General features: G+C 41.1%; 1 protein-coding gene across 1 annotated transcript; it reads left to right on the top strand.

Moving 5' to 3' along the window:
- Positions 1-1851: 1851 nt before the first annotated feature.
- On the top strand, positions 1852-17493 carry LOC106573247 (S-adenosylmethionine sensor upstream of mTORC1). Its single transcript, XM_014148144.3, has 5 exons — positions 1852-2142; positions 12989-13130; positions 13336-13467; positions 13670-13784; positions 14147-17493. The coding sequence occupies exons 1-5, from the start codon at positions 1980-1982 to the stop codon at positions 14777-14779; spliced, it is 1185 nt and encodes a 394-aa protein (XP_014003619.1). The 5' UTR covers positions 1852-1979; the 3' UTR covers positions 14780-17493.
- The last annotated feature ends 365 nt before the right edge of the window (positions 17494-17858 follow it).

Genomic DNA, 17858 nt, shown 5'->3' with positions numbered 1-17858 from the left:
TAGCTTTCACAGTACTCACAGTTTTGTTTTTATCCTTGCTTTTTTTCTCTTTTATTTTGTTGTATAGTGTTCTTGGTTCTTTTTGAAAGGCACTTTAAATACAATGTATTATTAGACTGCCCTAAATCTATGGAAGGCCTATATTTTCAAAGAAATGCATTCGTCCCGTCATTCCTGGGAGAAATCAGGTCTATGAGGTTAGAATTGGTGAATACATGAATTGGTGATAGCATTTTTAAAATCATAAATCGATTATTCAATCACACATAGTGGAGAGTGGGGTAAGTTGAGCACAAGGTGTAAGTTGAGAGCCACCCTTGTTTCTGGGAAACCATACACAACATTTATAATTTGACCAAATATTTAGAAAGAGGTCATCATTTCATGGAGTGTGTGTGAAAGAAGAAACCACATGGAAAAAGTGCTAAGCAAGTTAGGTCAGAAGAACTGATTTCCACCAAGTCAAATGAATTAAAAGTGTTTCAAAAAGTACAACGTGTTTGTTAGGTGTTACGCCTGTGTTAAAATATGCTTAAAATGATTAAAAGACAAATCAAATATGATTGTGTTAAAATATGTTTGGGAAATAAAGATAGACACGGTTTCAAAAAGGTACCCACTGGGCAAAAACTGGTTGAATCAACATCCAGTGAATAGTGGTAATATTTCATTCAGTACAGAATTTTGTAGGCAGCGTCACCTTACCCTGTCCCGCAGCTCAACTTACCCCATACCCGGAGTAAATTGTACCAAGAGAACAGTTTTTTTTAGGACAAGCTAGGTTTTCAAAACTGTAATGTTTACATGAATTCTGATCAATTCCAGGGATACACAACATCCTGAAATATACAGTATGTAGATGTCTTTGTTAGAAAGAATACTATATTTCCCTTGATGGAGTGATGCTGAATGTAAGAAATTGATCAACTTACCCCACTTTCCCCTAAGCCTATATTATAGGCACTGGCAGACAGGTGAGTCTGGGTTGTATGCCTTTTGTGTGAGGTCATTACTATCTGTTCTGAAACAGACTAGAGCAAGATCTTATAAATCTAATGTCGCTCTGGATAAGAGCGTCTGCTAAATGACTTAAATGTAATGTAAATGTAATGAATGTCAAGTTCACTCTAATCCATAATGGGATCTTATGAGCCACAGGCCTATGCTAATACTATGAGCACATGGTACATCCAGAGCTGCTGATTTGAGATCCCTGTTTGAGCAAACATTTGTTTGTTTTTTAAGATGTTTTATTTATTTTTCTAAAAAGTTTTTTAACATGTCCTCCAAAGTGGACTCTGGAAGGTCTGAGGAATCTCTCGATTATCACCTACCATAAGGTGGCAGTATGTAGCCACAAACTATGCTACAAACCCTGTGTGTTACAAGGCCTGTATCTAAGGCAAGGCCCCTACAGGGGCTGCTAGAGAGTCTCCAATGGACTTCATTTAGGAACGTGAAACCTATATCAGAAAGGATGGAATTTATTTGACTAATTCTTGTCCCAGGAATATCAAACATATGTTGTTCCAGGGACATTATACCCAGGAACCTCATTCCTGTGTTGTCCCTGGAACATCATACAGGAGAAAGGCCACCATACAGTAGCTAATGTGGACAGATTTTAAAACCAGAGCCACCTGTACTCTTATATCCTCATTTGCACACACATTTTAGATAGCAATAGGCTACATTATAAAGCTGCCACCTCTAAATGGAGCTATTATTTCGATATAAACAGCAAATAACGCATGTAACTGAATGCTGGAGGTGTTTCTGTTTTCAGCTCTGTGATTGGTCATATAGCTGTCAGCACTGCAACATGTGTGTCCAGGGGAACCAATCAGCGCGCACGTTGTTCGCTTGTGGGCCTGGTGTGCTGGCTGACACCGGTAGTTAACCTAGAATGTGAAGAATTGTAGCTAGTCTGTAAAATTAAAAACCTTGCCCTGGTGAGGAAGGAGAAGCGGCGCAGGATTATGGACCCGGTGAACAATGCTGAGACAGGAGATACAGAAACCGAACTGGAGCCGGTCTATGTTCTTATTCCGAAAGAAACGCCGTGCAAGAAGAAGGAGCAGGAAAAACTGTCCGGAGTCGTCAAGAATGTCCATAGAAAACTGCGAAGAAAATACCGAGAAGGTAGTTACGCGTCGCTAGCTGTATCTAACTAACGTTAGTTAATTTAACCCGCTAGAAAAATTCAGGGGTCCGGTCTGTCTCAGCAAACGGGCCATTGAACCTGGCGAAAATAAGGCCCCAAGTAGAACGCTAATGTAGCTAGCTAAGTAACATTAGCTAGCTTGCTAGCATTATTTATTATTTTGGGTGCCTTGCACATACTGCAAGTGACGGGCAACATGTCAGGCTCGACTGTACTGTCTAAAACACATTGTCATACAATAGTAGCTAGGTGGCAAGCTTGTGTGGCTACGTTGAACTTTATTTATGACCAAACTAGACAAATGTAACGTTAGATCAGGGCCGCCTGGGAATATTTCAAACTGCAGTGTGCACTTACTAACTAGGCTATGCTTGTTTTGATCTTATTGTATGATTTGGCAACAAAATTCATAATAGCCTCCTCTTACCTACAGTCATAGTCATTTGGGAAGGTTGTTCGATCGTAACATACTGGATCATGGGCATTGTCAGACAGGTGAGCCTGGATTGTATGGCTTTTGTGTCACCAGTTCTGAAACTGAAAATAACTAGAAAAATATGAAAATGTTTTGTCGACACACACCAGATACTGTGCCATCAAAGTATTCATACCCATTGATTTATTGCACATTTTGTTACTTGTTTGTGTTACAGACTAAATTAATTGTATTCATATATTTTGTTCTCATCCATCTACACACATTACCCCATAATGACAAAATGAAAACATGTTTTTAGAAATTTTAGCACATTTCTTGAAAATGAAATACTCATATCTATTTTACATAGGTATTCACACCCCTGAGTCAATACTTTGTAGAAACACCTTTGGCAGCGATTTTTAAGGCAGTGAGTCTCTCTGGGTAAGACTCTAAGAGCTTTCCACACCTAGATTGTGCAACATTTCTACATTATTATTTTCAAAATTCTTCAAGCTCTGTCAAATTGGTTGTTGATCATTGCTAGACAAACATTTTCAGGTCTTACTGTAGATTTTGAAGTACATTTAAGTCAAAACGGAAACTTGGTCAATCAGGAACATTCACTGTCTTCGTAAGCAACTCCGGTGTAGATTTGCCTTTGTTTTGTTATTGTCCTGCTGAAATGTGAATTTATCTCCATGTCTGGTGGAAGGCATATTGAAACAGGTTTTGCTCTGCCTGTGCTTAACTCCATTACGTTTATTTTTTTTATCCTGAATAACTCCCCAGTGTTTAACAATTAAGCATACCCACAACAAGATGCAGCCACCACTATGCTTGAAAATATGGAAAGTGGTAATGTGTTGTATTCAGGACAAAAAGTGGATTGTTTTGCCACTTTTTTTTCAGTATTACTTTAGTTCTTTGTTGCAAACAGGATGCATGAACAGGCTTCCTTCTTTTCACTCTGTCAATTAGGTTAGTATTGTGGAGTAACTACAATGTTGTTGATCCATTCTCAGTTTTCTCCTATCACAGCCATTCAACTTTGTAACTGTGTTAACGTCACAATTGGCCTCATGGTACCTAATCTCTGTACCCAACACATACAGATAATTGTAAGGTCCCTCAGTTGAGCAATGAGTTCCAAACAGATTCAACCACAAAGACCAGGGAGGTTTTCCAATGTCTCGCAAAGAAGGTGAATCAGTACACCTAGTCACAACAAGGATACAGGCATCCTTCCTAACTCCGATGCAGGAGATATCTTCACCATGCTCCATGATATTGAATGTCTATTTTATTTTTAACCCATCTACCAATAGGTGACCTTTGTGAGGCATTGGAAAACCTCCCTGGTCTTTGTGCTTGAATTTAAGGGTAGGCAACAACACCTCTGCCACACTGACCCTTAACACGGGGCCCCCTAAAGAGTGTGTGCGTAGTCCCCTCCTGTACTCCCCGTTGACCCACGACTGCGTGGCCATGCACAACTCCAACACCATTAAGTTTGCTGACGACATGACGGTGGTAGGCCTGATCACCGGCGGCGATGAGTCGGCCTACAGGGAGTGTCAGAGACTTGGCAGTGTGGTGCCTGTACAACAACCTCTCCCTCAACGTCAGAAAGATCAAGGAGCTGATCCTGGACTATAGGGAGAAAGAGGGGAGCACATGCCCCCATCCACATCACCGGGGCTATTGTGGAGCGGGTCGAGAGCTTCAAGTTCCTTGGCATCCACATCCCTAAGATCTTAACATGGTCCACACACACCCAGTCGTGAAGAGGGCACGGCAGCGCCTCTTTCCCCTCAGGAGGGTGAAAGGATTTGGCATGGGCTCTCGGATCCTCAAAAAGTTGTACAGCTGCACCATTGAGAGCATCTTGACTGGCTGCATCACCGCTTGGTATGGCAAATGCACTGTTCTTGACCACAAAGCGCTACAGAGGGTGGTGCAGACAGCCCAGTACATCACTGGGGCTGAGCTCCCTGCCATACAGGTCCTCTGTGTCAGGCGGTGTCAGAGGAAGGCCCAGAAATTTGCAAAAGACTCCAGCCACCCAAGTCATAGACTGTTCACTCTGCTACTAGACTATATACATTGAGTATACAAAACATTAAGGACACCTGCTCTTTACATGACCAGGGTGGGAGATTTTTCCTTTTTGGTCCACAAGCCACGGTGGGAGGTAGATTTAAAAAAATCTACCCGCCACTCAGATTTTTTCACCTGTGAATATATTTGGTGTAATTACATCACGCTCGCCCTGGATAAGCATGCTTTCTGTTTTTCTAAAACAAGAAATGTATTACTAGTAAGAAGTAATGGGGTGTATTGCTTAATTTCATTTCTGTAACCTGCATCTTTAACCAATTTATTTTCAAATAGATACAATAACAGTTTTATTACTGAACCTCAAGAATCAACAAAGTGGCTACCCTGCCACACAAGCCTGAGTGATATTGCTTATTTATTATTATAAACTCGGCAATAAAAGAAACGTCCCTTTTTCAGGACCCTGTCTTTCAAAGATAATTCGTAAAAATCCAAATAACTTCACAGATCTTCATTGTAAAAGGGTTTAAACACTGTTTCCCATACTTGTTCAATGAACCATAAACAATTAATGAACATGCACCTGTGGACGCCTAAGACGGGACCGACAGCTGATCGTCCTCGCAGTGCAGACCACATGTAACAACACCTGCACAGGATTGGTTCATCCGAACATCACACCTGCGGGAGAGGTACAGGATGGCAACAACTGCCTGAGTTAAATCAGGAATGCACAATCCCTCCATCAGTGCTTCGACTGTCCGCAATAGGCTGAGAGAGGCTGGACTGAGGGTACAATCTAAGCACTGATGGAGGGATTGTGCGTTCCTGGTGTAACTCGGGCAGTTGCTGTTGCCATCCTGTAACTGTCCCGCAGGTGGTACATCCAAACATCACACCTGCGGGACAGGATGGCAACAACAACTGCCCGAGTTACACCAGGAACGCACAATCCCTCCATCAGTTCTTAGACTGTCCTCAATAGGCTGAGAGAGGCTGGACTGAGGGCTGTAGGCCTGTTGTAAGGCAGGTCCTCACCAGACATCACCGGCAACGACATCGCCTATGGGCACAAACCCACCGTCACTGGACCAGACAGGACTGGCAAAAAGTGCTCTTCACTGACGAGTCGCGGTTTTGTCTCACCAGGGGTGTTTGTCAGATTCGCGTTTATCGTCGAAGGAATGAGCGTTACACCGAGGCCTGTACTCTGGAGCGGGATCGATTTGGAGGTGGAGGGTCCGTCATGGTCTGGGGTGGTGTGTCACAGCATCATCGGACTGAGCTTGTTGTCATTGCAGGCAAACTCAACGGTGTGCGTTACAGGGAAAACATCCTCTTCCCTCATGTGGTACCCTTCCTGCAGGCTCATCCTGACATGACCCTCCAACATGACAATGCCACCAGCCATACTGCTCGTTCTGTGTGTGATTTCCTGCAAGACAGGAATGTCAGTGTTCTGCCTTGGCCAGCGAAGAGCCCGGATCTCAATCCCATTGAGCACGTCTGGGACCTGTTGGGTCGGAGAGTGAGGGCTAGGGCCAATCCCCCTCCAGAAATGTCTGGGAACTTGCAGGTGACTTGGTGGAAGAGTGGGGTAACCTCTCACAGCAAGAACTGGAAAATATGGTGCAGTCCATGAGGAGGAGATGCACTGCCGTACTTAATGCAGCTGGTGGCCACACCAGATACTGACTGTTACTTTTTGGGACGCATTATTCCATTTCTGTTAGTCACATGTCTGTGGAACTTGTTCAGTTTATGTCTCAGTTGTTGAATCTTATGTTCATACAAATATTTACACATGTTAAGTTTGCTGAAAATAAAAGCAGTTGACAGTGAGAGGACATTTCCTTTTTTGCTGTGTTTAGTTCAGGGCTCTACGCTGACATTTTTTACAAGGAGTACATCATGTGCTCCTAAATAGAAATGTAGAAGCACACAAATTAATCTAGGAGAACAATTAAAATATTTGAGTGTTTTAATGATAAGAAATGACAAAGTTCATATTTTTCTTTAGGAGTGAACCATGATTCAAGCGCAATCATTAGGTGAGACAAATGTTCAGCTGCTGCTTTAAGGGACTGGCTCTTACCATGGTAACTTGGGCACTCGCTTGTCTGTGATGAAAAAAAAATCTCACACAGCAATGTCTTCCGAGCAGCAGACCGTTGCAGCAAACTTAAAGATGCACTATGCAGAAATCACTCCGTAATTTCCTGGTTGCAAGAATTCTAATAGCCTAATTTCAGTTTGTGACAAAACAAGCAATTATAGTATAGAGCATCATTGTACCATCTACACTGTCATGAAATATCTTTTCCAAAATCAAACATTTTGTCTATTCAGCTGTTTGAAGCTGTTGTACAAAACTGAAGGTAAAAGAAGCAAAAACGGAACTTAATGGGAATCATAGAAATAGCGCACAGAACAAATCTACTGCTTCTTAGACTTACTTTCCATGAGTGACAGATCTATAACACACATTTCTGTGAATTTGGTCCATCGCCCAAAAAGTTTCATTTTGTAGCTTTAAACTAACATTGAAAAACAACCTAGCATGTGAACAAAACAATATAACTAGCCAAGATACACAAGGAGAAAGTCACACTTTAGTAGCCTTTCTTGTCAATTTGACCAATGTGACCTTTAAAAAAAAATAAGACTTTCCCTAATGCTCTGTGTGGGGGGTGCAACTCAATATTAGGAATGTGTTCTTAATGTTTTGTGCGCTCTGTATTTCATGTAGTCCTTGTTATGTTCTCGCATAAAGGAAGATGGAAGATATATTTTGACAGCCACAAATGACTGCGAGTGAATATCCGCCATACACATCACACTACCCATGAAGGAATACATACATATATTTCACTTATAATCGACCCTGACACAGCCAGGGCAAGACCGCAATAAAGCACATGCAGTTCTGACAATTTTCAGCCAGTAAACATGTGCACCTGTTTTCTCTCCACACACACATACTTTATAGGCCATACATACATGCATGCATACATACATGCATACATTTGTACTATTTTCTACATTGTAGAATAATATTGACGACATCAAAACTATGAAATGACACATATGGAATCATGTATTAACCAAAAAAGGGTTAAACAAATCAAAATATATTTTAGATTCTTCAAAGTAGCCACCCTTTGCTTTTGACAGCTTTGCACACTCTTCGCATTCTCTCAACCAGCTTCACATGGAATGTTTTTCCAACAGTCTTGACGGAGTTCCCACATATGCTGAGCACTTGTTGGCTGCTTTTCATTCACTCTGCGGTCCAACTCATCCCAAACCATCTCAAACTGGGTTGAGGTTGGGTGATTGTGGAGGCCAGGTAATCTGATGCAGCACTCCATCACTCTCCTTCTTGGTCAAATAGCCCTTACATAACCTGGAGGTGTGTTGGGTCATTGTCCTGTTGAAAAACAAATGATAGTCCCACTAAGCGCAAACAAGATGGGATGGTGTATTGCTGCAGAATGCTGTGGTAGCCATGCTGGTTAAGTGTGCCTTGAATTCAAAATAAATCACAGACGGTGTTACCAGCAAAGCATCATTACACCTCCTCCATGCTTCACGGTGGGAACCACACACCTACTCGGCGTCTCACAAAGACACGGCGGTTGGAACCAAAAATCTCATATTTAGATTCATCAGATGAAAGGACAGATTTCCACCAGTCTAATGTCCATTCCTCGTGTTTCTTGGCCCAAGCAAGTCTCTTCTTCTTATTGGTGTTTTTTAGTTGTGGTTTTTTTGCAGCAATTCGACCATGAAGGCCTGATTCACGCGGTGACCTCTGAACAGTTGTTGATGTATCTGTTACTTGAACTTAATTGGGCTCTAATTTCTGAGGCCCGTAACTCAAATTAACTTCTCCTCTGCAGCAGAGGTAACTCTGGGTCTTCCTTTCCTGTGGCGGTCCTCATGAGAGCCAGTTTCATCATAGCGCTTGATGGTTTTTGCGACTGTACTTGAAGAAACATTCAAAGTTCTTGAACTTTTCCGGATTGACTGACCTTCATGTCTTAAAGTAATGATGGACTTCCGTTTCTCTTTGCTTATTTGAGCTGTTCCTGCCATAATATGGACTTGGTATTTTACCAAATAGGGCTATCTTCTGTATACCACCCCAACCATGTCACAATCCAACTTGATTGGCTCAAAAGCATTAAGGAAAGAAATTCTACAAATGAACTTTTAACAAAGCACACCTGTTAATTGAAATGCATTCCAAGTGGCTTCCTCATGAAGCAGGTTGAGAGAGTGCAAAGATGTCATCAAGGCAAAGGGTGGCTACTTTGAAGAATCTGAAATATAAAATATATTTTGATTTGTTTAACCTCTTACATCTAGACGTTCCGCTAGCGGAACACCTGCTCCAATATCCAATGATAGGCGTGGCGCGAATTGCAAATTCCTCAAAAATCCCAAAACTTCAATTTTTCAAACATATGGCTATTTTACACCATTTTAAAGATAAGACTCTCCTTTATCTAACCACACTGTCCGATTTCAAAAAGGCTTTACAGCGAAAGCAAAACATTAGATTATGTCAGCAGAGTACCCAGCCAGAAATAATCAGACACCCATTTTTCAAGCTAGCATATAATGTCACAAAAAACAAAACCACAGCTAAATGCAGCACTAACCTTTGATGATCTTCATCAGATGACACTCCTAGGACATTATGTTATACAATACATGCATGTTTTGTTCAATCAAGTTCATATTTATATCAAAAACCAGCTTTTTACATTAGCATGTGACGTTCAGAACTAGCATTCCCACCGAACACTTCCGGTGAATTTACTAAATTACTCACGATAAACGTTCACAAAAAACAACAATTATTTTAAGAATTATAGATACAGAACTCCTTTATGCAATCGCTATGTCCGATTTTTAAAATAGCTTTTCGGTGAAAGCACATTTTGCAATATTCTGAGTAGATAGCCTGGCCATCATGGCTAGCTATTTTGACACCCACCAAGTTTGGTACTCACCAAACTCAGATTTACTAGAAGAAAAATTTGATTACCTTTGCTGTTCTTCGTCAGAATGCACTCCCAGGACTTCTACTTCAATAACAAATGTTGGTTTGGTTCCAAATAATCCATAGTTATATCCAAATAGCGGTGTTTTGTTAGTGCGTTCAAGACACTACCCGAAGGGTAAAGAAGGGTGACGCGCCCGGCGTGTTTCGTGACAAAAAAAATTCAAAATATTCCATTACCGTACTTCGAAGCATGTCAAACGCTGTTTAAAATCAATTTTTATGCGACTTTTCTCGTAAAAAAGCGATAATATTCCGACCGAGAAACCCTGTTTTCGTTCAAAGACAAAACATTTTTAACCATGGAGTCGTCTCGTGCACGCGCCCCCTTCTCATTGTTCTCAGATCGACCACTATCCAAATGCGCTGCTGTTTTTCAGCCATGGCCTGCAAAGTCATCATTCAACGTTCTGGCGCCTTCTGAGAGCCTATGGGAGCGTTAGAAAATGTCACGTTACAGCAGAGATCCCCTGTTTTGGATAGAGATGATCAAGAAGGCCAAGAAATAGTCAGAGGGCGCTTCCTGTTTGGAATCTTCTCAGGTTTTGGCCTGCCAAATGAGTTCTGTTATACTCACAGACACCATTCAAACAGTTTTTTAGAAACTTTGGAGTGTTTTCTATCCAAAGCTAATAATTATATGCATATTCTAGTTTCTGAGCAGGAATAATAATCAGATTAAATCGGGTACGTTTTTTATCCGGCCGTGAAAATACTGCCCCCTATCCATAACAAGTTAACACCTTTTTTGGTTACTACATGATTCCATATGTATTATTTCATAGTTTTGATGTCTTCACTTTTCTACAATGTATAAAATAGTAAAAATAAAGAAGAAACTCTGGAATGAGTAAGTGTGTCCAAACTTCTGACTGGTATTGTACATGCATACCTCTTCCATTTCATCCCGACAGCAGATCTTTAAAAAAATATATTTTCTTGGATTTCCCTTTCTCTTAATTTTTTTCTTCTACCCCAGGGCAGATATTCTATGTAGTTGTTCTATTACTTTGGCTGTTTTACACACAGGCCTATATATATTTGGGAGGAAAGATAAGGGTAGCGTATAGGCCTAAAGATTGTGTAAAAACATGATATTCAGTTTATTGGCCTTTGCAGGAATTAGGCTTGCATTCAGATGTAGGGTTGTTGAGACAACCAATTGAGGAATCTGCTTGTAATCCTATTTTTAACAGATTGTTTATCATGAGGCAAGTCTCTCGTGTCAACTTCAGCTATTTTTGGACCCTAAAATTGGCTAATCTTACTGGAAGAATGTCCAGGGCCACACTTTGAGTTTTAGTCAAACCGTAATGGAGCTCTGCATTCTGTGTGTAGCTCGGCTGCAAATAGTGTAATGTAATGTGCTCATGTGGTTGTCAATCTGGACAGAATATAGGCCTATTAGCCACTCATTTTACTTTGCAACCGATGTTTTCATTTTGTTTATTTAGCATCGGTTTGGCTAGATACCGGCCTGCTGAAAAATAGCGACATCTATGAATAGCCTAGGTCTATTTCCCACTGTGTTGCAATCATCACACAAATGTAAAAATGGCATACAACCGGTATTTTCCACTCTACCAGCAGAAGGACTGACTGGCCTAGCTACTGGTCTTGAAAGACAAGACACTGGGCAGTTGTCCTGTCAGCTGACACCATGATTAGTTAATAAGTAAAGCATGATCTGGTCTGCTTGGCATTGGTACCACAGTAGTCATGCTTTGTACTAGGGCACTGCTGTTTATTCCAACATGTCGTCTTTTCATTTCTGCCAATCTGCTATCGTTTTTTTCCTCTTGTGGTCATGGGATTTCTTCCTTTATCAGGATGTTTGCTCACACAAGCTAAACACATTCTGCTGTACGCCTGTGAAGATCTGGTGAAGGGAATTTGTGAAGATATATAGGAACAGATGTGAAGACTTCTGTTGAAAGTCTGGTTTTCAGCTGTACCCCTCTATAATGCCGGAAGGATGACATGAGTAACTGTTTTTAGAAAATGTTGAAGCAATGTTGTGTTTGCCTGTGTGGGGCTGAATGATAGTGATTCCTCTATTGAATGAATGTAAAAAAAAAAATATACAAGTAGGTACATCTTAATGTTGGCTTATGTACACAATGCACAATACCAGTCAAAAGTCTGGACACCTACTCATTCCGGGGTTTTTATTTTTTACAATTTTCTACATTGTAGAATAATATTGAAGACATTAAAACTATGAAATAACACACATGTGGTAGCTAAAAAAGTGTTTAACAAATCAAAATCTATTTTATATTTAAGATTCTTCAAAGTAGCCACCCTTTTCATTGATGACAGCTTTGCACACTTGGCATTCTCTCAACCAGCTTCATGAGATGGTCACCTGGAATGCATTTCAATTAACAGGTGTGCCTTGTTTAAAAGTTAATTTGAGAATGTCTTTCCTTAATGCGTTTGAGCCAATCAGTTGTATTGTGACAAGGTAGGGGTGGTATACAGAAGATAGCCCTATTTGGTAAAAGACCAAGTCCATTTTATGGCAAGAACAGCTCAAATATGCAAAGAGAAATGACAGTCCATCATTACTTTAAGACATTAAGGTCAGTCAATCTGGAAAAATTCAAGAACTTAAAGTTTTTTCAAGTGCAATCGCAAAAACCATCAAGCGCTGTGATGAAACTGGCTCTCATAAGGACCGCCACAGGAAAGGAAGACCCAGAGTTACCTCTGCTGCAGAGGATAATTTACCAGACTCCAATTACAGCCCAAATAAATCCTTCAGAGTTCAACTAACAAACACATCAACTGTTCAGAGGAGACTGCGTTAATCAGGCCTTCATGGTCGAATTTTTGCAAAGAAACCACTACTAAAAGGTCACCAATGAGGAGAAGAAGAGACTTGCTTGAGCCAAGAAACATGAGTAATAGACATTAGACTGGTGGAAATCTGTCCTTTCGTCTGAGTCCAAATGTGAGATTTATTTTGTTCCAACTGCCGTGTCTTTGTGAGACGCAGAGTAGGTGAAAGGATGATCTTCACATGTGGTTCCCACCGTGAAGCATGGAGGAGGAGGTGTGTTGTGGTGCTTTGCTTCTTACCATTACTAATGATGAATTTGAATGTGATGAAATTAAATGGGAAACAAATCTCTGCTTGGCCCACTTTCATTTGTGCTTATTTGTTTTGCTATGTCATACTGTATATTGTGAGGTAGGCGTGTTTTGGTTTCTTTTCTCTGTTTCAACCTTCCTGCCTTTAAAAAAATAAATAATATCGTTCTTTCCACAGTGGGCGATTTTGAGAAGATCTGGCGAGAGCACTGTGAGGATGAGCAGACTCTGAGTGAATACGCCCTGGCCATGAAGAACCTGGCCGACAACCACTGGGCCAAGACCTGTGAGGGAGAGGGCCGCATCGAGTGGTGTCGCAGGTAAAACAAATAACCCTCTGGCTGCGCTGTACTAGCTCAGAACTCCAATTCACTATGTTAGGTGCGATGACTCATCAAGCCTTTTCGATATCAATTCTGTGGGGTAAATCCTAACTTCTGCTCGTTGAATTTCTGCACGTCCGTGTCGTTTTAACGGTGAGGCATCAATACCATGATGTATGATGTTCTGGGGCTATTTTTCCAGTGTTTGTCAGGAGTATTTCCTGGATGGTGGGATGAAAAGAATGTTGGAGAAGGATGAGAAGAGTGCCAGGCTTGCCATGGCCACCTCAGCTGCAACTCTGAGTGCCCAGCCTTATAGCTCCTTCATCCCCAGGTACTGTACTGTTGCAATGTTAAATCAAACCCTGATGATTTTCATGACTCTTTTGCCCAACTTCAGCATGCTCTGTTGTACGTTCATAATTGACATTCAATATTCATATTGACTTATATTAGCCACTGCTCTCATTAAGCACACTCACTGTGTGTCAGACTTAACACTAACTCTTTAATGCCTCTGATTTCTCCACTTTCAGGTCCATCTCCCAGCTTGGTAAAATGCGGCTTCTGGATGTTGGCAGCTGTTTTAACCCCTTCCTGAAGTTTGACGAGTTCCTCACAGTCGGTATTGACATAGTGCCTGCTGTCGAGGTATGTATGATTTACAGTCAGCGGTCACTCCCTCGGTCCCGGCTTTAAAAAAAATCCTGACTCTTACTGTCTTACTCACTCCTCTACGGCCGCGACAAAAAGTCAGGGATTTTCTAGACGGGTAGCTAGTTCATTGTGTGAGTATCAGACCACAAAACAATGCCAACGCTTGACTGCAATGAAACCTGACCTGCTGTGAAGGAACTGGCAGAATATTAGCATAGAGTGATTTGGGTAACCAAATGGAATAAGAACGGTGGGTTTTAAATGTGGGTCTAAAATACTGCAACTTGATACTCTTTTGGGAGCTACTCTAAAGTATCTGTTTCTGCTCTCTCTCTCTCTCTCCCCCCCCCCCCCAGAGTGTATACAAGTGTGACTTCCTTAACCTCCAGCTCCAGCAGCCCCTGCAGCTGGCTGGTGATGCAGTGGAAGCCTTCCTGAGACAGCTGTGTAGCCCCATCGACGCACTGCCCGCCCAGCTCTTCAACGTGGTGGTCTTCTCACTGCTCCTCTCCTACTTCCCCTCGCCTTACCAGCGCTGGATCTGCTGCAAGAAGGCCCACGAGCTGCTGGAACTGCATGGCCTGCTGCTCATCATCACCCCCGACTCCTCCCACCAGAACCGCCACGCCCTCATGATGCGCAGCTGGCGCGTGGCGGTGGAGTCACTGGGCTTCAGGCGCTGCAAGTACATCAAGTTCTCCCACATGCACCTCATAGCCTTCCGCAAGGTGTCCCTGACCACCACCAGCGACCTGGTCAGCCGTAACTACCCCGAGATGCTCTACATCCCTCAGGACTTCCAATCCCACGAGGAGGAGGACTACACAGACGTGCTGGTTCAGGCGCACTCCGTCTTCGAGGACGACCAGCTGGCGTGGGGCTTCACGGAGCTGCCAGACACGCCCTACGACTCGGATTCAGGAGAGAGTCAGAGCAGTTCCTTGCCCTTCCTACACGAGCTGGAGGACCCCATACTGCTGCAGAGCTGAGCTAGACTAGCTAAAACCTTACTAGCTACTCTCTCTGTCCTTATTCAATCCCTAAGGCTCCCCTTGGCCCTAACCTTTCAATGTTTGCATATCTGTAAGGAGGAAAGCAATATTGTTGTAGCTTTGCCACTGCACTGCTTATACCTAACCAGAGCCTTCAGACATGCAACATGGGAGGGGCAAGTGGGAGGGATGGGGAGCAATTTGAGACCGGCTGTCTCTGTCCCCAACTGCTGCGCTGCCAAATGAACCTGCTGCATTCTTCTCACTCTTCTTTTCCCTTAACTAAACAATGCAGTTTGCACAGAGTGAAAGAAAAACAAGTTTACAGAAGTCAGTTGTTTATTATTCTATCTTACATGGTTAGTCTCTCAACACAACAACAACACACACACACACACACACACACACACACACACACACAATAAATAAATTAGTTTTTTAAAAATAAAGACATGGTAGCTGAATGCCCTCAGGATAAATGCAGTTAGCCTGCCCCTTGCATTTCATCCCATCTTTGTGATCTGTCACGCTCTACTAACAGAAGACAATCAATCTTTCAAAGGCTTTGTTTTAGTAGTTAAACAGTGAATGTGCTTCAGTGCCAGCAAGCCGCTGACTTTAAATCCCTTTTAAAGAGAGAGATACCACAGAGGTTTGTCAGGTTTGGCTAGTGGAGCGATTGAGATGGAAAGAGGGGTATGCTTGCTTCTGTAAATCAGGCGAGACTTTCTCTAATTCTTGGTGTGCATTTAGTTTTCCAAAAAAGAAAGAAAAGACAAAAACATTGTCATACTCAGCAAACGATGTGATTTTGTTCACTTTTGAACACTGGTTTTGTCCAACACGATGTGTGGCAACGCCATTTTATTTCAGCGTCTTTTTCACTGATTCATAACAATTAAGTGATATTTGTAGCATTTTCAGAACCTTAAGGTAGGCGTATGTAGTTACTTTGCCTAGTTAAATAAAGGTAAAAAAATATATATAATACAAAAAAAAACTTTTACTAATGTGAAACTGTTTTTTTTTTTTCATAGTGTACCATGGTACGAGTGTTGCAAAATAGGCATTGCTCTATTTTCTCTGCTGGTGTGAAGAAACTGCTATCTAAATATGCACAGATGTTTGCTTACCTTCAATGTTCAATACAACCTTATTTGTAAAAAAATTATTTTGCCAGGAACAATATTTAGGCTTCATTATCTGATCAATAATAGGTCTGTAGTGATGTCTTGGCTTCTTTACAGGTAACTGTTGGCTTCTCTATAGGTACTGGTAACTAACTAGGGAAATTATACTGACCACACTATGTCCACTGAAGTGAAACGTATATATCGACTAAGACACCAGCTTTACCTGTCAGTTACTGTTTTACCTAATTTCCTTTAAAGTACTTCATATCTGAGGAGAGCAACATTGGCCGTAGGAAGAATTGCTGAATTCAAAATGTTTATTTTATTTTTTTTCAATATTTGCTTTTTCATTCATAGGTTGGCAGAATAAGTATAGTATCAACAAATACTGAGTCATTCATTGCATCAGTAAGTTAATTTGACTATCCTTTTTAAATGTATTTTCATCCACAACATGAAAGTACTTAGTGTGTACTCTGCTTAAAAAAATGTATTAACTCCAAACAGTTGTCAAAATGATCTTATGAACTCTAATAGAATTCCAAAAGATTCGCCTCAATGAGGTTTTGCACTAATACCACACGGTCTCATAATTAGTCATGCAATCTCTGATCTCATCAAAGTGCATTTTAGCAATAGCCAGGTGTATCCTGTACTGTATCCTTATGGGGAAGGTTTCTGTGTTGTTCTCAATGACACTAGCACACAAATACTCATTTGTTATATATTTGTAATGATATTTCCTTTTTTGTGTGTGTGTGTGGAGGTATGTAGGGTGAGTGTGCATGAGTGTTTGTTGTAATTGTGTGTGGCACTGTACTTCATAAATAGTAGACTAATCTCTCAGCTGCCATGAGTCATGTGATTCCTGTCATGGGGGATATAGGCTGTGTCCCAAAATGGCACCCTATTCCCTATGGACCTTGGTCAAAATTTGTCCACTATGTAGGGAATAGGGTGCCATTTGGGACGAACCCTTATGAATATAACCAGTATGATGTACCTGTACCCTAATGTTCTCACATCAGTTTACCTGAAATCCTAAAGGTGCCTTCTTACTTATCCCCAGTAATGTTTTTGCAGTCCTGATTCTCATGCCCATGTGTTAGAAAATTCACACTTTCACTTGGCAGTATACAATGGGTTTTCTTTGCCAAATAATTGTGTTATGTGCAACTGTACAAATGAGCTACCAGCTACCACTTAAAAGTATAATTGGCTCAATGTTTTACCCTAAGAACAATGTGTTTTGTTTAAATGATGTAATTTGTCATTGATAATAATTACATATTGCTTTCAACTTGCTATACATCCGTTGTAACTAAACTTCCTGGTCTGTTCATGTTTGGTGTACTTTAAACTATTTATCTTTAGTAACAGAAAAGACAGACATTTCTCATTACAAATCATTTGCTTGAGGGTTGTGAACTGTACCAGTAAGCAATTAGTGATACACATCTTTGTATCTGTCTTCCAAGAGTTTGATTCCATTACTTTCAGAAACAGCTTCATTTTCAGACAATTGCAGGACAATGTGTGCATGGTTGTTATTCTATTTTATAAATGAATGTTAATGCAGCTTTCATGTCTGATTTTATTGTGTACTCCATTCATTTTTTTTTTTTTTAATTTTTTAAATAGGACTGAGGTGAACTTGAGTCGTTGTATTGATCATATTTATTAGAGCATAAATATAGCAAAGTGTAGTAGGTTTCACTTCTATTATCATTTTGAGTATTCAGTTGATGAGAATAATTTTACAGAAGGTCTAGATGTGCTACATGTCAAAAGTTGTTGCTACTGTAGACTATATATGATTTGTTATTGATCACCAGGCTTCATGGATGGGCTCTCTTCACTTGCTGGTATTGCCAAAGGCAAACTATCACCGACTGCACTCTAAAAAGAAAAGGTTTGGATCCTTTTGGGATAATATAAGGTTA

This window comes from Salmo salar, chromosome 16, assembly GCF_965601325.2.
Source record: "Salmo salar chromosome 16, fSalSal1, whole genome shotgun sequence".
NCBI lineage: Eukaryota > Metazoa > Chordata > Actinopteri > Salmoniformes > Salmonidae > Salmo > Salmo salar.
The sequence above is the reverse complement of the archived record's forward strand: the minus strand, read 5'-3'. Positions and strand labels throughout refer to the sequence as shown.